We start from the raw sequence: 20885 nt of genomic DNA on the forward strand, positions 1-20885 counted from the left end.
CACATTCCGCCACTTTATGCACTGAAGTCAAAATGTCTACCTTCATCACGCTGTACTTCTGTTCCATCCTCTCTTCCATTCTTTCCTCAAATTTCTCCAATTTCTCCTCCATCTGTGCAAATTTATCAGCAATTGATTGATTAATTGATTCCAAAAGTACCTGGGCATGTTTATCCAGGGCATCTCGCAAATCCTTCGATGTCAGCACTTCAGGAGGGTGCAATGCCTGTAATGATGATTGTTGCACCGGCGAGGATCCTCCACTCCGAAGAGTTTTAGAGGGAGGTTTAGACGCCATCTTTTAATCCTCAATTATGACGCACTTTCAATTAAAGTTTAAAAAGTCCAACAAGTTTGAGAGTATAGTAAAATAGTCCTCTTCACCTTTTCCTCTTGTACCGCTCTGCCTGCTCCTTTAAAGGACTTCCGGTGGCGGCGCGGCGCCGAAGACAGCCTCCCCTGGCTGCCCGCGGCTCAGCTGTTTGTTTTTTCGCCCGAAACAGCGCCGATCAGCTGTTCGGGCGAAATTGAAGCCCCCTCCTCGGGAGAAGAGGAGGGGGTGAGGCCCCAGGTAGGGGTAGAGTTCTCCGAGGCCGCCTGAGCTTGGAGCTTGGGCGGCTGAAGGATCGAACTCCCCCAAAGCCTGGGTTGCTCCCAGCTGGCCGTCGTCTCTGCTCCGAACTTCCTGGAGCAGAGCCAGGCGTCTGCGAACCATCCCTGCCTGAAGAAAGGACTATGATTTAAAGGAGCAGCCAGTAGCTTATTCTTAAAGGGGAATGCGCTTTTTTAAGCTAGTTCACTCAGCGGCTTGTCTTTTCTGTCTCTGGAGGCTTTTCCTTGTTTGATAAATATATTGAAGAGGGAAAATAGGGGTGGGGGGATTCAGATTCTTCCTTCAGAAGAATATGGGAATGAGAAAGAGGGAGGGAGGGAAGGAAGTCCCACCTTAGCATTTGGTCACCAGCAGCCCTGCCATTGACTTTGCTTGTCAAAAGGTTGCAAAAGGAGATCACATGACCCTGGGACACTGTGAGCATCATATATATGAATCAGCTGCCAAGCATCCAAATATAAATCACATGACCCTGGGGATGCTGCAATGGTCATAAGTGTGAAAAATGGTCATAAGTCATTTCAGTGCAATTGCAACTTTGAACAGGTTTTTTTTTTGGTCATCAGGTTTTTTACACCTTGCTAGGTGGTACTCGAATATTGCCATATCCTAAAAGTGGTACAATTGGTGAAAAGGTCGAAAAGCACTGGTGTAAAAGATTATACAAAAATAGTAGTCTGCAATAATACCGAAGATGTTCCTTACTTTAAAATTGTTGTAGTCTCTGACATAAACAAATAACAGATAATAATAAAAAATTGTTTGTTTGATGATAATCAAAAAAATAATCAAAAAACAGATCTGCAAACAACTAGAAACAAAGTTATAAAGTTATAAGTAGAAGCCAGCATGGGTTTGTTAAAAACAGATCATGCTAAACCAATCTTATTTCATTTTTTGACAAAGTGACTAAATTAATAGACCAGCGAAATCTGTGGACATAGTATACTTAGACCAGAGTTCCCCAACCTTTCCAGCTTTGTGGCCCAGTGGGGGAGGGGGGAAAGGGGCTGATTCTACACAAGCGGTGATCAAGGGCATGTGCGCAGCTCCATCTGCGAGAACGATGGGCACATGCACCTTCTGCTCACACAAATGGAGTACATAGGCATGCACTTACCCACTGGTCACACAAGTGGGGATGCGTGCATATGCGTGCACACTTGCCTGCCACTTCCGTGGCCTGTTTCTGAACAGCTCAAGGCCTGGTAGTGAGCCGTGGCCTGGGGGTTGGGGACCCCTGACTTAAGACTTCAGCAGGGCATTCAACAAGGCAGACCACAACCTATTTCTTGGTAAGCTAGAAAAATGTGGGATAGACAGCATCACCACCAGATGGATTTGTAACTGGCTGACAAACCTTACTTGAGTCGTCCTTCATGGTACTACATCTACATGGAGGGAAGTAAGCAGTCGGGTACCACAAGGTTCTGTCTTAGGCCCAGTACTCTTCAATATCTTCATAAATGACTTAGATGAGGGTATAGAAGGGGAATTCATCAAATTTGCAGATAACACTAAGCTGGCAGGAATAGCCAACATGTCACTGCGTGTTTTTTTAGTTTTGCCAGCTTCGCTCATTCCTAAGTGTATATCTCTTTCTGCTCTGCACCTGTGTTATTATCTTATCATGTAACCATAGTGACTCCAGCTATGTCCAGCTATGTTTTGGTTTTAAACAGTTTTGTGCGCATGCCTAGAAAAAGTTCTCACAGTTACTACGTTTACTTTGTTCTTCTGCCTGATGAGAGAATGTAGTCACTCTAGCTCTTTTGTTTTCTCATTAAACAAATTTTACTATAGAATATGCCTTGGATTTCTTTTCTTTGATATTGACCATGCAAATGAACCACGGTCCATCCACCTCTGGTCGGACTGTTAATTGTTCCGCGACACAACACCCCAGCAACACCCTGCTCTGCTACAGTATGCTGTGAGGCCTTCTATAGAGAGGTGTGTGTGCCTTTCCAAATCATGTCCAATCAATTTAATTTACCACAGGTAGACTCTAATCAAGGTGTAGAAACATGTCAGCAATGATCAAGAGAAATGGGAGGCACTGGAGCTAAATTTTAAGTGCTGTTGCAAAGGGTCTGAATACTTATGCCAATGTGATATTTCAGTTTTTTCTTTTTAATAAACAGACAGACGTTTTTAATTTTCTGTTTTCACTTTGTCATCATGGGGTACTGAGTGTAGATTAATGAGGAAAAAATTAATTTCAGCAACTGTAGAATCAGGTTGCAGCATAACAAAATTGACAAAAGAGAAGGGGGTCTGAATACTTTTTGAATGCACTGTATATAAATTCATATTTGGTTCATTCAAGATAATTTAGTTCATAGAGACTGTAATTCTTATAAATATACAGAGGAAAAAAACTCCCTTGCAAATAGATCTGCACCTAAGAGAGAATAAAAAGCCTTTTCGCCAACTTCCTACCTCGCTCTCCCTCCTTTTGGCTTGTCTCTCTGGAATAGAGAAAATAAAATCATCTTCCCCCAGTCAATCACCTCTTCCCCTTTAAAAATCCCTCCCCAAGAGCCCCACCCCGCTGCCAGAGCTCCCGACATCTCTGCTGAATCCGCAGAGCTCTGGCAAAGCTTTCCAGCCAGCACCGATCCCTCCCCAACTCCCTTCTCTGCTACACTTTCTTCCTTCCTTCTCTCCTTCTCATCTCTTTCCTTCCTCCATGCTCAGGAAGGGGTGATGGGAGGGGGAGAGATTGCCAGTGCTGCCATGTTGCTGCCGGTCTTACTATCCCGTGGGTGTGTGTCTGTGCCGGTGAAAGGAAAGCCTTGTGGCTGCGAAGTTGGAGGTGCTGGGGGGAGGAGGGGTTGGTGCTGATCTACAACCTGGTTGTGTCCATCAAACCCAGAATGCACTCACCCTTAAATCCACGGGGCAGCCCCACCCCGTCCCCTGGGTGTGCGCGCAAGTAGAGTCCAGCGTCCTTGCTGGCTGTCTTGCCCTGCAGGCTGACTTCAGCTAGGATGCTGGCACTGGCCGTCTCCTGTGCGCACACCTGGGGGGCAGGACAGTGGCGGCGGGGCAGCTCTGGCTTTGATGGATGCAACCAGGTTGTAGATCAGTGCCACCCCCCACCCCACCAGCACCTCCAGCCTCGCAGCTATGAGGCATCCCTTTCAACGGGACCACCCACATGGTATAGGAATGGCTGGCAGCAGCATATTAGTACTGGCAATCTCTCCCCCTCCCATCACCCCTTCCTAAGCGCGGGGGAAAGAAAGAGATGAGAAGGCGAAGGAAGGAACGGAGGGGGGAAGGAAGGGAGGGTGGTAAGGAGGGAGGGAAAAAGGGAGGGAGGAAGGAAGGAACAGGGAAAAAGGAATGGAGGGTGAGAGGAAGGAAGGAAGGAACGGAGGGAGGAAGGGAGGGAGTGGGAGGGAGGGAGGAAAAAAGGGAGGGAGGAAGGAATGGAGGGTGGGAGGGAGGAAGGAAGGGAGGGAGGGAGGAAGGAAGGGAGAGTGGGAGGGAGAGAGGAAAAAAGGGAGGGAGGAAGGAAGGAACGGGGGGGAAGGAATGGAGGGTGGGAGGGAGGAAGGAAGAAACAGGAAGGAAGTGAGGGAGGGTGGGAGAGACCATGTTCCAGTGCTCGCCCCAGTCCCATCCTCCTCTGCCAGAGACCCTCAGATCTGCCCCAATCCTGCCCAGGCACCCCTGAAGTGAGTGATGTCGAGCTGGCCACGCCCACCCAGTAGGCCATGTCCACTCCAGCCACACCCACCCAGTAGGCCACAACCATCCCAGCCCCCTGAGGGCAACCACAATGCTGATGTGGCCCTCAATGAAATTGAGTTTGACACCTTTGACTTAAAGCAAACAATTATTTCCACTTTAAAGTTTCTTGAATTTCACCCCAATATTCTTTCCAAAGAGAAAACCCTTAACAGTTTTCTCAATTCTGCAGTTTGTCAACACTCTATAGTACTTCCACTTTGGTATTATATTCTTCTTTATTTTGTCCTCAAAAAAGATTGACCGGCTGCTTTTGTTTCTCTGGAAGGGTGGAGCAAAGGTCCCCTTCCTTCTCACACTTGAGGATTTCTTGTTTTATGGGAGTTTGTCTTATCCAGGGAGTCAGGTATCAAAATAGTAGAGAAAAGATTAATATTCTCACCCAGTTCCACGCACGCTGTTTAGAATGCTGGTGTCAAGTTTCTGACGGATGAGCTTTTCAAGTGACTCTGAGGCATTGTTTACCTTAAAAGTTCTTTATTAGCCCTATACATTGGCAAAAGTATAGGGCTAATAAGTATAGGAATCTGGAATCTGAATCCCCTCCCCTTTGCACAATATATTAAACACAATTATCCACCTTTCTATTTCTGTCATGAATCACATTCTCCAATTAATTTGAAGAATCAGTTTCTCTTCTGTTAGACAACCCGCCAAGTTCTTATCTTCTCTTATTTTAGACAGCCTTGAGGTACAATCTTCCTCTTCCCTCCTCCCAGCAATAATCTAATTCTAGCTCTTTAAAGTAATACACAAGTTTAACATATAAGATAGCTGCTTCTTCATCTCTTGTCAAGCAAGAACATTCGATGTTAGCAGCGTTGACAGCTGGTAATGCTGGTGCTTTTTTTGGTTGTTGGTGACTTGGGCTAGCCACAGAAATGAAGCTAGCCTTTCCCCTGCTGGTTTGGAAGGCTTTCTTCAGATCAAACGGATCGACCACTGTCTTTCCGTGATCTACGAGGGTCCCCTCCTTCATCACCTCTCCAGGGTGACTTTAGGCCCAATTAGGGGCCCCTGGCAGGGCGAAATCAGCTGTGGGAAGTGGAGCTCCACTTTCCTTTGGCTGCATCGCCACAACACAAACCAGAAGTCAGCTAAATGTAAAATGATTTTTAGAACTGCTTATGCATAATGGAAAAAAGTTTGCACCTGCCATTTCTCTTTAACACTTATACAGGTGAAACTCGAAAAATTAGAATATCGTGCAAAAGTTCATTTATTTCAGTAATGCAACTTAAAAGGGGAAACTAATATATGAGATAGACTCATTACATGCAAAGCAAGATAGTTCAAGCCGTGATTTGTCATAATTGTGATGATTATGGCGTACAGCTCATGAAAACCCCAAATCCACAATCTCAGAAAATTAGAATATTACATGCAATCAATAAAACAAGGAGTGTACATAGAACAATATCGGACCTCTGAAAAGTATAAGCATGCATATGTACTCAGTACTTGGTTTGGGCCCCTTTTGCAGCAATTACTGCCTCAATGCGGCGTGGCATGGAAGCGATCAGCCTGTGGCACTGCTGAGGTGTTATGGAAGACCAGGATGCTTCAATAGCGGCCTTCAGCTATTCTGCATTGTTCGGTCTCATGTCTCTCATCTTTCTCTTGGCAATGCACCATAGATTCTCTATGGGGTTCAGGTCAGGCGAGTTTGCTGGCCAATCAAGCACAGTAATCCCACAGTCATTGAACCAGGTTTTGGTGCTTTTGGCAGTGTGGGCAGGTGCCAAGTCCTGCTGGAAAATGAGGTCAGCATCCCCATAAAGCTCGTCTGCGGAAGGAAGCATGAAGTGCTCCAAAATCTCCTGGCAGACGGCTGCGTTGACCCTGGACTTAATGAAGCACAGTGGACCAATACCAGCAGATGACATGACTCCCCAAATCAACACAGACTGTGGAAACTTCACACTGGACTTCAAGCATCTTGCAGTGTGTGCCTCTCCATTCTTCCTCCAGACTCTGGGTCCTTGGTTTCCAAATGAGATGCAAAAGTTGCTCTCATCAGAAAAGAGGACTTTGGACCACTGAGCAACGGACCAGGTCTGTTTTTCTTTAGCCCAGGTAAGACGCTTCTGACGTTTGTTGTTCAGGAGCGGCTTGACAAGAGGAATATGACATTTGAAGCCCATGTCCAGGATCCATCTGTGTGTGATGGCTCTTGATGCACTGACTCAGTCCACTCCTTGTGAAAGTCCCCAACACTTTTGAATGGCCTTTTCCTGACAATCCTCTCCAGGCTGCAGTCATCCCTGCTGCTTGTGCACCTTTTTCTTCCACACTTTTCCCTTCCACATAACTTTCTATTAATGTGCTTTTATACAGCACTAGGGGAACATCCAACTTCTTTTGCAATTACCTTTTGAGGCTTTCCCTCCTTATGGAGGGTGTCAGTGATGGTTTTCTGCACAACTGTCAGGTCAGCAGTCTTCCCCATGATTGTGATTCCTACTGAACCAGACTGAGAGACCATTTAAAGGCTCAGGAACCCTTTGCAGGTGTTATGGCTTAATTAGCTGATTAGAGTGGGACACTTTGAGCCTAGAATATTGCACCTTTTCACAATATTCTATTTTTCTGAGATTGTGGATTTGGGGTTTTCATGAGCTGTAAGCCATAATCATCACAATTATGACAAATCACGGCTTGAACTATCTTGCTTTGCATGTAATGAGTCTATCTCATATATTAGTTTCCCCTTTTAAGTTGCATTATTGAAATAAATGAACTTTTGCATGATATTCTAATTTTTCGAATTTCACCTGTATATGCAATTGGAGAACCTGAGTAGGATTCTATATATCTGGGTTCAGCCCTCATTCTTGTCCCCTGCTTGAAGCAAGCTGTCCAACTGTTTATTCTCAGCTATTAAAAACATATTCTACAAGTCACGTTTCACTTAAAAAAGACCAAAACATTTTGTTAAAATTGGCAAACAACCTGCTCCAGGTTTTCTGTTTTGGAGAAATGGGGGAGAAGATACATTAGTGATATCATAGCTTTCAGTTAATTGGTGACTGCAAATACAGGTAGTCCTTGACTTATGACCAGAATTGGGAGCAGAATTTCTGTTGCTAAACAAGGTGGTTATTAAATGAGTTGTGCCTGATTTTATGACCTTTTTGCCATGGATGTTAAGCAAATCACTGCACTTCTTAAGTGAATCATGGGGTTGTTAAGAGAATACAGCTTACCCCACTGGCTTTGTGCTTGTTGTAACCTGGTTGGGAAGGTTGCAAATGGAGATCTCATGACCCCAGGATGCTGCAACCATCATAAATACATGCCAGTTGCCAATGGCCCAAATTTTGATCATGACCATGGGGTTGCTGTGATGGTCATAAGTGCAGGGTTTGGTCACAGGTCACTGTTTTCAGTGCCATTATAACTTCAAATGGTTGTTAAACAAATGAGGACTACCTGTTGAGAACTATCTGTACTGCTACTGTTACCTTTACAAGGTAGATCATTTTTGTCACGTAGGCATCTTGCAAGCCACCATTTATAGATATAGGTTCAGTGTGTTTTCCTGTGTATTTAGCCCTTTAAAAAAGCTATTACAAGTGACTCTCAGTGTAACTGGGAAGACTTCCATAGGATTTTACTGCTTTTATGAATTCCAGAGGGTTTAGAATGTCCTCTGGGGGCCAGAACAGAAAATGGAATTTCTTCTCCTACTGGAAGTTATTTGTCCTAACACCAACATGTTATGTGACCAGATAAGCTCTAGGAAAGGAGTGCCAGAACTGTTTTTTAGAACTGTACGTTCATATTAGAGCAGTTCGTATGTGAAAGATTCCATACTCTGTCTCAGGCATATCCACATTGGGATTCTGACTTACTGTAAACCCTAGCAAGCCTTTTTTTCTGAGAAGTTGGAAGTTCTGATTAAACTTTTTTTTTTAGTCCCACAAACTTCTTTTGTTTCCCTGCACGTTTCTTCCATTTACAATGCAGTGTTTTTTATATACAAGTTTTATTGATTTTTTAATATTTACAAATACATGTATTTGTGAAACAATATGGTGGTTGGGTAGTTAAAATAAGAAATAACCAGTTGTAAATAGTTCAGGTTACATCAACAGAGATGCCCTCTCTACTTCCCTTAGTTATTACATAGTCAAAATAGGCAAGTTAGTACATTTCTAGTTGTAACCTAGTCAATCAACAAAACTTAAAATATATTTTCAGTAATACATATCAATATCCTGTTTTTAAATTTTATCTAATTGCAATAGGATATTCTAGAGTGGCCTATAGTATATAGGAAAAAGCTTAATTTTTGGGTAACCCACAATTCCCTATTTCAATAAAGAATAATTCTTTTGTCTAGAAAACTTATATTGTTCATTAGAAAGCATTCTTATGTTTTACCATTAAAGTCTAATTTTCATCTTAAGAAATCACCAATTAGAAATATGTTTTTTTGCCTTAACCATTCAACAATTATTAAAATACTATCTTTTATATAAAAAATTCTAGATTCTATACTATGGTTCAAAAGTAACCACTGAATATTCTATAAGTCATCTTGACCGTACATCAATTATTAAAATACTATCTTTTGATATGTCATTCCAAGTTCTAAAATATAGTTCGGAGTTATATTCTGAAAGCTTACATTTGTTTTCCTTTACCGATCTAAAAGCTAAATGTAAAATCAGTTATATTTTTTTGGGATTCCCTTTAATCCACAAAAAAGATATTTTTATAGTCTATCTTTAGGAATCCCAAAAGAGAAACAAGTTCAGTTTTTTTTAAATCTAACTCTTGCCTTCCTCTTGTGCCAATCATGCTTCCCTCTTGGCATCTTTAAAATCTCAAATGTATCTTCCTTTCTTCCTATACCCCTTATTTGAATCCAGGGAGCATATCCAAATGTCAGTTTTGCAAGGAAGATGTCCCCTTTGTAACCATTGTATTTTTGCTTTGACAATTCAGTTTTTGATGGTTGATATAATATAGTTGTCATTAAATCAGTCAAATCTTTTTGTTCTTCCAATTCTATCTGGGTTAGGTAGAAAGTAGTAGCTGGTATTATGATTGTCCTTTGATTAATTGAATTCTCAATATATTGTATTTGAAGGCTTTTAGTGTCTTCACTCTTGGTGTTGTTTTCTTCAGGTGCTGTTGCTTTTTGGGTTGTAAGTTTTGTAGTTGCTATTAACGTTTGGACTTTAAGGTCTTCTGTAGGTTGCTTTTGTTGTTCTTTGAAATCTCCTATTTTAGTGTTAGTTTCCACTTCTATTTGATTTTGGGTTATCTTTTCCTGATTTAAAGTCAAAATTTGATTTGGTGGCTTTAGGTTGTCAGATTTTTCTTGCAATTTGGCTTTAATTTGCTCTGTCATTGCCAAAATTGTGTCCAGTATCAGGTTATAATCAAGTGGTGGGATGTATTCATCCATTTCGTTGTTGTGTGCAGTTAAATCTTTCATGGAGGCTGTTTTAATAATAGTCAAAGATTTTCCACCTCCTGAAGAGTTTTATTCAGTGCCAGGTGTTCCCACCCTTATCTTAGTGTCAAGGACAGCTGTGTTATTCAGTCAGCTCTCACAACAAAAAAAGGAAATTTACTTGCTGTACCAGGTTTCGCCACAAGATGTCATCAGTAACATATAACGTGCAATGTAGGAATTTTCTTTTCTTTTCTTTTTCCAAATTAATATAGAACTTTTGTAGGATTAGTCCAATTTTTTTCCTTAATTCACAGCTTAGAGAAAAGATAGGGTAGTGGATTCCCAGCAACAAATAGAAGCTTTTTAGTAAATACAGATGAAATTACTTAATTTCTTTGCTGAATTAATTAAAGTTCTTTTGTAGCTTTGAGGCTTTAAGATTTGTTCCCAAAGTAGATATTCACCGTTTTCTAAAAAAATGGGGAAAGAGATTTTCAGGAAAGTCCCACAGGAAGATGGTTAGGGAATAAGAAAGGTAAAAGCTCACCCAGGTCCTCCAGATTGCTTCTTAGTGCTAGGTAGTGCTTTGGCTTTCGGCAGGGAGCGGCTTAATGATCAGCCATCTTTATGGCCGGTCTCTTCTTCTTCGGGCCAAAGGAGATGATTCCGGATTCCAGCGGAGGGCTGCCGCTCTTCCACGATCGCAGGAAAGTCCTCCTCTCGGTAATCGCCCCTCCAGGGCGATTTTTGACCCTTTTCAGGGTCCTCCAAAAAAGGAAGAAACGGACGGCAGGAAGCAAGCTGTTCCTGCACGTCCGGAAGCGCCGCATGCGCAAACCGGAAGCCCCAAATGCAGCGTTTTTTAAGCAGCACAGCCAAGACCAGCGGTCAGGCAATGGAAGTTATTTCCCATTCCATTCTTGCTTGGAAGGGAACCAGGATTAAATGGAGCGCAAAGAGGAGCTTCACCCAGACATTTGAGGTCAGGCTCCCACCCTCCCCAGGCTCCCTCTGGTTCCAGGTTAGAGGTGGAGGCCATGAATGGGATTCCAGACTGGTGGATTCATGGTTGCAATGAGGGACGAGCTGGTTCTGCCAACCTGCGCTATGCAAAGCTGCAAAGGCATTACCGTGCCCCACTCCTCTGCAAAAATCTCCGCTTAGGGAGGGTAGGCAGAACCGGGCCAGCCAAGCCTCATTCCTTCCAATCTAGAAGCTAGACAGGGGCAGCCAGCTTCCTCTGGGTGGTTTCTTCCTGCTCGCATCCAAATAGCAGCAAGTGCTACGAAGCTAGGGGAGCTGGGCAGTGGCGTGCCAAGCTCTCCAGCTCCATGGCAGCAGAGAAATGAGACGGAGCTAGAGAGTAGGATTGTTTAGGAGCCCCTCTTGCAATTTGGAAAAGGAGTGTTTTTGGCAAGCGAGGGGAGCAGGGCGGTGGTGCGCCAAGTTCACCAGCTCCGTGGCAGTGCAATTTGTGAAACCTGGGTGGGTTCAGCACTCCAGCAAGTGGCAGAGCAAGGCTGTGCCCACTTGTGAGAAAAACTGGGGCTCAGAGGGGAAGGGAAGAGACTGGTCGAGCGCTTCTCCACTTGACTAGACAAGGGTTCTAGCACTCAAGGCCACGCAGGTGATCATGGGAAGTGCAGGGCTCTCAAACATGGTGCCAAAGGTAAATTAGTGGTCGGTGACGGGGTGAGGAGGAAAGACCCAAGCAGCTTTGGACCCCAAGGGGTGGAAAGAGAAGCATGGGGTCTCTCAATAGGTGGGGAGAGGCCTTTGGTGCCTGGACGCAATGGTCTTGTCCCTGCACTAGGCCCCCCATGGCGTTCCCCACCCTGAGATACCTCGTGTGCACTTAACGACCCGTGCATTTAATTAGCGAATGTGTGGGCGAAAGCAGGGAGTGATTGCCTTCAAGTTACGCCATTCACTCCTATGAATTCTCAGGTTATGAATGTAATTGGTAGGCTCCATTACATTCGTAACTTGAGGACTACCTGTACTTGTAAGTAGCCACAAAGGAATAGCTGTTGCTATCTTGCTCTGTTTTTCTATGGAGTGAGAGTGGTGGGCAACAATGCTTCATAGTCTACTACAGTAGGTCTTAACCTCTTCCAGCTGCTGTTTTCTCTTTCCAGCTTTGACATCTTGGCTGTTTTCTTCTACAGGGTACATCCCTAGCTATTTGGACAAAGATGAACAGTGTGTTGTATGTGGAGACAAAGCCACAGGGTACCACTACCGCTGTATTACCTGTGAAGGCTGCAAGGTAAAAAATGCTTGAAAAAGGTGTGTCTAAACGCAGTACCTTCCATACCTGCACCTACTCATGCACCAATATGACTCAGCAACCTTTTCAACCTGATCCTCAAGTCATACCCGAGGCAGCTTAAGTCATCCTCAGTTATACAGTAATGCTTTGCCCTTTAAGCAGTCAATAGACTGTGACAGTTGTACCATGGGTGCAATCTGACAAATTCAGTGACCATTCAGTTGGTGCTGCAGACAAGTGACCCTCTAGAGGCTGGGAACTTTTAGCTGCTTGGGCTGCTACAGGTATGTCACTTACTTTCCAACCCTTAGATCAAACTCGCAACGTCATGTGATGTGTTGCAACGTATCGTGACTTTTTTCCCATTGCCGGCAATGGGGTGGGCACAGTTTCGGCATGACGCATCCAGGCCACGCACCAGCAGTTTGACACCCCTGCCTTAGATGCTGTCTTCCAAGGTCAATCTGCTCCAGGCAGCATAAGTGTCCTGTTCTTTCAAAGCAGGCTGTACCCTGTATTCCTCAAGTCTCCAAGCTAATTTCAGGTTCAGAGACTTGGAGCAGCCTGAACAGCAGTTGACTAGCAAGAGGGGACCTACATGGTGAAGCAAATGACAGGTTCCTCTTTGCTGTTTCATGATGCAATTCTTCCTATGTCTGTCAGTTGTTTGGGCTGTGTTTGCATACAGGTTTAGAACTCTTCTGGAATGTTGCTAGATTTGTGTTCAGATGTAACACAGCTGATACCAGTCTGACTTACAAATCACTTGGACAAAACCCAAGTAAGTTTTGACAGATGGCTAAACTCATCAGTCTACCCATTTAGCAAAACTTGTTTCTTCCCTGATCTGCCTCATCTACAGGTGAAACTCAAAAAATTAGAATATCGTGCAAAAGTTCATTTATTTCAGTAATGCAACTTAAAAGGGGAAATATATGAGATAGACTCATTACATGCAAAGCAAGATAGTTCAAGCCGTGTGTTGTCATAATTGTGATGATTATGGCGTACAGCTCATGAAAACCCCAAATCCACAATCTCAGAAAATTAGAATATTACATGCAATCAATAAAAGGAGTGTACATAGAACAATATCGGACCACTGAAAAGTATAAGCATGCATATGTACTCAGTACTTGGTTTGGGCCCCTTTTGCAGCAATTACTGCCTCAATGCGGCGTGGCATGGAAGCTATCAGCCCGTGGCACTGCTGAGGTGTTATGGAAGACCAGGATGCTTCAATAGCGGCCTTCAGCTCTTCTGCATTGTTCGGTCTCATGTCTCTCATCTTTCTCTTGGCAATGCACCATAGATTCTCTATGGGGTTCAGGTCAGGCGGGTTTGCTGGCCAATCAAGCACAGTAATTCCACGGTCATTGAACCAGGTTTTGGTGCTTTTGGCAGTGTGGGCAGGTGCCAAGTCCTGCTGGAAAATGAGGTCAGCATCCCCATAAAGCTCGTCTGTGGAAGGAAGCATGAAGTGCTCCAAAATCTCCTGGTAGACGGCTGTGTTGACCCTGGACTTAATGAAGCACAGTGGACCAACACCAGCAGATGACACGGCTCCCCAAATCAACACAGACTGTGGAAACTTCACACTGGACTTCAAGCATCTTGCAGTGTGTGCCTCTCCATTCTTCCTCCAGACTCTGGGTCCTTGGTTTCCAAATGAGATGCAAAAGTTGCTCTCATCAGAAAAGAGGACTTTGGACCACTGAGCAACAGACCAGGTCTGTTTTTCTTTAGCCCAGGTAAGACGCTTCTGACGTTGTTTGTTGTTCAGGAGTGGCTTGACAAGAGGAATACGACATTTGAAGCCCATGTCCAGGATCCATCTGTGTGTGGTGGCTCTTTGATGCACTGACTCCAGCCTCAGTCCACTCCTTGTGAAAGTCCCCAACACTTTTGAATGGCCTTTTCCTGACAATCCTCTCCAGGCTGCGGTCATCCCTGCTGCTTGTGCACTTTTTTCTTCCACACTTTTCCCTTCCACATAGCTTTCGATTAATGTGCTTTGATAGAGCACTTTGGGAACATCCAACTTCTTTTGCAATTACCTTTTGAGGCTTTCCCTCCTTATGGAGGGTGTCAATGATGGTTTTCTGCACAACTGTCAGGTCAGCAGTCTTCCCCATGATTGTGATTCCTACTGAACCAGACTGAGAGACCATTTAAAGGCTCAGGAACCCTTTGCAGGTGTTATGGCTTAATGAGCTGATTAGAGTGGGACACTTTGAGCCTACAGGTGAAACTCGAAAAATTAGAATATCGTGCAAAAGTTCATTTATTTCAATAATGCAACTTAAAAGGGGAAACTAATATATGAGATAGACTCATTACATGCAAAGGAAGATAGTTCAAGCCGTGATTTGTCATAATTGTGATGATTATGGCTTACAGCTCATGAAAACCCGAAATCCACAATCTCAGAAAATTAGAATATTGTGAAAAGGTGCAATATTCTAGGCTCAAAGTGTCCCACTCTAATCAGCTAATTTTGGAGCACTTCATGCTTCCTTCCGCAGACGAGCTTTATGGGGATGCTGACCTCATTTTCCAGCAGGACTTGGCACCTGCCCACACTGCCAAAAGCACCAAAACCTGGTTCAATGACTGTGGGATTACTGTGCTTGATTGGCCAGCAAACTCGCCTGACCTGAACCCCATAGAGAATCTATGGTGCATTGCCAAGAGAAAGATGAGAGACATGAGACCGAACAATGCAGAAGAGCTGAAGGCCGCTATTGAAGCATCCTGGTCTTCCATAACACCTCAGCAGTGCCACAGGCTGATCGCTTCCATGCCACGCCGCATTGAGGCAGTAATTGCTGCAAAAGGGGCCCAAACCAAGTACTGAGTACATATGCATGCTTATACTTTTCAGAGGTCCGATATTGTTCTATGTACACTCCTTGTTTTATTGATTGCATGTAATATTCTAATTTTCTGAGATTGTGGATTTGGGGTTTTCATGAGCTGTACGCCATAATCATCACAATTATGACAAATCACGGCTTGAACTATCTTGCTTTGCATGTAATGAGTCTATCTCATATATTAGTTTCCCCTTTTAAGTTGCATTACTGAAATAAATGAACTTTTGCACGATATTCTAATTTTTCGAGTTTCACCTGTAGAATATTGCACCTTTTCACAATATTCTAATTTTCTGAGATTGTGGATTTGGGGTTTTCATGAGCTGTACGCCATAATCATCACAATTATGCCAACTCACGGCTTGAACTATCTTGCTTTGCATGTAATGAGTTTATCTCATATATTAGTTTCCCCTTTTAAGTTGCATTACTGAAATAAATGAACTTTTGCATGATATTCTAATTTTTCGAGTTTCACCTGTAGAAGCTCAAGGGTTGGGGAGAGTGGAATATGGTTTGAGAATGGAAGGATACATGCTCTGCTTTCTCAAGGTTACCTGGCTCTGACTGTATTCTCTGTTCTACAGGGCTTCTTCCGACGGACCATTCAGAAAAATCTGCACTCAACATACTCCTGCAAATATGATGGTTCCTGTGTCATTGATAAGATCACTCGCAACCAGTGTCAGCTTTGCCGATTCAAGAAGTGCATTGCCGTTGGCATGGCCATGGACTGTAAGGGCATTGCGCCCACTGTGGAGAACTAGGGCGGTTGGGAGTGGTTATAGGCTATTACCAGAGAATAGGGGAGAAGAAATGTGCCCAAGAATGGACACACTTTGGAGGATCAAGAGAGGGAAATAATTGTTTGGTGTGTAGAATTACATGGGGATCATCTTTGAATCCCTACTTTTTGAGTCTTTGGGATACCATGAGAGCTATCATAGTATTCCATAGGGTTTTAAATATAAGCCTATCAAATTGCTATTCATAATTCCCTTTGGCACCTTAGAATTGGCCAAATTGGTTGCAGAATTCTGATTGACTATGTGAGCCCCCCCTTCCTCTCATACCTCTTCATTCTTCACCACCCTCCTAGTGGTGCTGGATGACTCCAAGAGAGTAGCCAAACGTAAGCTGATTGAAGAGAACCGTGAGAGACGGCGCAAAGAGGAAATGATGAAATCCCTTCAGCACCGACCAGAACCAACAGCAGACGAATGGGAGTTGATCCGAATCGCTACGGATGCACACTGCAGTACCAACGCCCAAGGCAGCCATTGGAAACAGAAGCGGAAATTTCTGGTAAATTGTACTGGCAAATAGGGTGGACAGTTCTATTTGTCAGTATTGACACAATACATAATTTTACATACTTTTCATTCTTTATTTTGAATTACATGTAGTCCTCACTTAACAATTCATTTAGCAACTGAAGTTACAACGGCACTGAAAAAAGTGAGTTATGACTGTCTCAGTGTCACTGTGGTCACATGATCACAATTAGTGCATTTACAACAGTTGCAGCATTGTACATTCACGTGATTGCCATTTGCCTGCCCAGCCAGCTTTGGACATGTAAAATCAGTGAGGAAGCCAGCAAGAGGTTGCAAGTTGTAGTCATGTCATGCCTCACTGAACAGTTGCAGGTTATTCAAGTAATGACCGCAACTGGGACTGCTGGAACTGACATCACTAAGCAAGGTGGTCAAATGATGGTTCACTTAACAACCACTTAACCACAGATTTTCCAGTCCCAATTAGGGCAATTAAGCGAGGACTAACTATAATAATTACTGTTTTGAAAGGTCCATATCTTTCTGTAGATCTTTTTACTCCAGGCTTTCTGCAAAATCTGGTAGATTAAAGGTAAATCAGGCAGAATAAGTGAATATATGCATAATATACTATGCTTCAAGTTTTGGTTACCTGAATATGCAGGTAATCCTTGACCTATGACAGTAATGAAGCTGGTCCATTAGGGTCACAGCTTGCAACAGCTGTTAAGCAAGATGAGCTGGCTTAACAACTCCCACCCCCTCGTCTTCCTGATGTGGTCATAAAATGAATGTGCAGGTTGTTAAGCAGAGCACGCAGTAAATTTAGCAAATTAAGTGGTTAAAGGGGGTCAACATTGGAGGGCAGAGGCAGAGAGTTTAGCTTTGGGGGGGGAGGTGAAAGATCAACAAGTTTGTCCCCACCAGCTTTTTTGTTTTCTTAATTGAAAAAAATGTGGGTTTGTGGTGGGAGGGAAGGGGTTAAGTAAGGGAAAACTTGTGGGAAGCCAGTCCTGGAGATGCTGCCTTTGCATGCAGGAGGCTCACTTCTCCAAAGCCTAGCAAGAGCTAGGAGAGGCCTGCAGTCTCTGTACTGCCAGCTGATTGGGGTTGAGGCCTAGCCTAGCCCACAAGCCAGTTTCATTCTTTTGTAAAATACCACAAGTGGATGGATCACTAATCTCCTTCCCTGGTGTTTCAAAGCATCAGGGCTTCTCAAAGTCAAGTATCTAGGCTTGTTTGGAAGCCTCTTTGGTATTGGAATGCAGAGCTGGGCCTTAATCTAACTGGGCTCTTCCCCCACTGCTGGGCTATTTTTTCTTCCTTCATTTCAGTTTGTTTTACTTTTGGTTAGTAAGCCAGTTTCTCCTTTTTGTTCCTTTGCTGCCTGCCTGACTTCTTTTAGGACCCTACTTCACCTGCCACTGTTTGCAACACATGCCTAAAACTTTGGGTTTGCTTGCTGCCCAACAAGGCAGGGTAGTGGGACCCAGAAAGGCATAGATAGGGGAGGGAGATGGGTGGGTGGGAGTTGCAGTCCCCCCCTTAAGCGTGGGTGGATTGCCAAGCACCCACATTTTGATATTGTGACTGCAGGGGGGCTGCAACAACCGTAACTTTGGGCATGAGTTGTTAGTGCTTTCAGTGCTGTTATTTCAGTTGCTGAACGAATGGTCATAAGTTGAGGACTACCTGTATACATGCCAAGTTGACACACTTCTCTATTTTGTGCTGCTGTTGGACTTAGTGATTCTCAACCTTGGCAACTTTAATATGTGTGGACTTCAACTCACAGAATGCTGGCTGGGGAATTCTGGGAGCTGAAGCCCACACATCTTAAAGTTGCCAAGGCTGAGAAAAACTGTGCTAAACATAGCAGATAATTGAGCATTGGTTGCTGAAGTTTATATTGTTTCTGTGTTTTCTTCCTTAACCATTCGATAAAGAAGCAGTCCAAAATTAACACATGCATAAAGTTTGTGTTGTTAAAATTATACATATGGCTGAAGTGTATTCACATTCTGCTTACAGTAGCTACTTAAGATACTTGGAAAGTACACATTTTCAACTATTTGCTAGCTTTTCTGAAACTCTCTACTATGAATTAGGCCAGGGGTTTCCAAACTTGGCCCTTTTATGACTTGTGTGCCTGGCTGAGGAATTCTGGGAGTTGAAGTCCACAAGTCATAAAAGGGCCAAGTTTGAAGACCCCTGGTATAGAATTTCCTGCCTGAGCAGGGGGTTGGACTAGATGACCTCCAAGGTCCCTTCCAACTTTATTATTATTATTATTATTATTATTATTATTATTATTATTATTATTATTATTATTATTATTATTATTATTATTATTTGAATTTGACCGTAATTGCCAATAAATTTCAATTGGACTGGAAATAGAGTGTAATTTTTTAAATCTCTTTCATTGCTGCTCATACATAAACCATCTGGCCAATTTACAGTATAAGCTTATTTTAGTTTAGTACACGTGATAAAAACATTGCTCAGCCTTTGAAAAGAAAGTAATCTTTTATAAATTTAACATTAGTCCCACTCTTTTAAAAATGTACAGATCTGTTCCCAGGCTACTAATGTGGGAAAATTGTAATCCATCTTGAATGTTAATAATTTATACTAAACTCAGAATCAGCATAAACGTAATGATAAATCCAAGAATTGAATCATTTTAGTTAAGATTTCTCTTGCTGCCATAGCTCAGCACAGTATTTCTCAACCTCAGCAACTTTAAGATATGTGGACTTAACTCCCAGAATTCCCCAGCCAGCATGTCTACACATCGTAAAGTTGTTGAGGTTGGAAACACTGGTTTAGGAGATTCGAAGCTGCAGATTTGCCTTTGAAGGGTTAATTTGCTTGAGCAAATGGACAGGGCTGTGACCTTTCAGCTCTGATCAAGGACAAATGGAATAGAAATCCCTCAATGCAAGCCCCTCTCTCCTCACCCATTTCTGAGCAGAGTAGGAATTGGTGGCTTTTGGCTACCTCTGCTGGCTGTTGTTAGTTGCGAAGTCGTGTCCGACCCATCGCGGCCCCATGGACAACGTTCCTCCAGGCCTTCCTGTCCTCTACCATCTTCTGGAGTCCATTTAAGCTCACGCCTACTGCTTCAGTGACACCATCCAGCCACCTCATTCTCTGTCGTCCCCTTCTTCTCTTGCCCTCAACCTTTCCAAGCATTAGGCTCTGTGGTGATCTTGGAGCCCAGGAAAATAAAATCTTTCACTACCTCCATTTCTTCCCCATCTATTTACCAGAAATTGAGAGGGGTGGATGCCATGATGTTGGTTTTCTTAATGTTTAGTTTCAAGCCCACTTTTGCACTCTCCTCCTTCACCCGCATCAAGAGGCTCTTTAGTTCCTCTTCACTTTCTGCCATTAGAGTGGTAGGATTTTAAGCATAACTTTACTAGCATGTGAAATGAGTGCAATGGTGCGATACTTTGAACATTCTTTGGCATTGCCTTTCTTTGGAATTGGAATGTAAACTGACCTTTTCCAATTCTGTGGCCACTATTGAGTTTTCCAAATTTGCTGGCAAATTGAGTGTAGCACTTTTACTGCATCATCTTTTAAGATTTTGAATAGCTCAGCTGGAATACTGTCACCTCCACAAGCTTTGTTGTTGCTCAGATTTCATAAGGCCCATTTCAGTTCACATTCTAGGATGTCTGGCTCATGGTCAGTGACCACCCAATCGTGGTTATCTGGGACGTTAAGCTTGTTCTTATATAGTTCTTCTGTGTAGTTTTGCCACCTCTTCTTAATCTCTTCTGCCTCTGTTAGGTCCCTGCCATTTTGGTCCTTTATCATGCCCATCCCCTTCATGGATTACTGCCTTGTTGTGGTGAAGGGGCTTGCATAATTCAATGATGCTATGAGCTACAGTATGCCATGCAGGGCCACCCAAGACGGACAGGTCATAGCAGAGAGTTCTTTTTTTATTATTGAAAAGTTTTACAATACATTTTATCTTTAACAATCCCTCCCCCCCTCCCCCCACCCAACCCTTCCTAACCCTCCCTAACCCTCCCCCCCTTCCCCCCTCCCCCCTCCCCGACTTCCCAGAGCTAAATACAAGGTATAAAAGTAGAAACAATCATAAACAACCATATGTTAACAACAATAAACTATTAAGTCTATCGCACTCTAGCTCATATGAAATGACTACAAGCAATACTAATATCACATAAAAAAACTTATACAAATGCTAAATGAAACTTTTTAGTCCCATATTTGTTCTGGATATAATCAATCCACTTTTTCCACTCCATAATATAACGTTGTTGCGAATGGTCTTTCAAATAAGCCGAAATCTTTGCCATTTCCGCCAGGTCAGAAACTTTTAGAGTCCATTCTTCTATAGTCGGCAGTTCCTCCTTCTTCCAATATTGACCTACTAAAGGTCTTGCTGCCGTAATTAAGTTCAGCATCAACTTGGTGTCCACAACAGTAGTATCTGTAATTATGCCCAATAAGAACAATTGCGGACAAAACTTTATCCTTTGCTTAAATATCTTCTGCATATTCCACCAAATTTTAATCCAAAAAGCTTTAACCTTTTTACAGGTCCACCATATATGAAAATACATTGCGTCTTCGCCACCACATCTCCAACATTTAGGTTGATAGTTCGGATACATACTTGCAAGCTTTTTAG

General features: G+C 43.2%; 1 protein-coding gene across 1 annotated transcript in view; it reads left to right on the plus strand.

The window, feature by feature from the left end:
* THRA (thyroid hormone receptor alpha) overlaps nt 1–20885 on the plus strand; it is a 358095-nt gene that overhangs the window by 295849 nt on the left and 41361 nt on the right. The window contains exons 4-6 of the mRNA XM_083375949.1: nt 11951–12051; nt 15518–15665; nt 16030–16235. Of these exons, the coding sequence (XP_083232075.1) occupies nt 11951–12051; nt 15518–15665; nt 16030–16235 (455 nt within the window). The remainder of the gene's footprint in view (nt 1–11950; nt 12052–15517; nt 15666–16029; nt 16236–20885) is intronic.

Source organism: Vipera ursinii (assembly GCF_947247035.1).
Source record: "Vipera ursinii genome assembly, chromosome: W".
Classification (NCBI taxonomy): Eukaryota; Metazoa; Chordata; class Lepidosauria; order Squamata; family Viperidae; genus Vipera; species Vipera ursinii.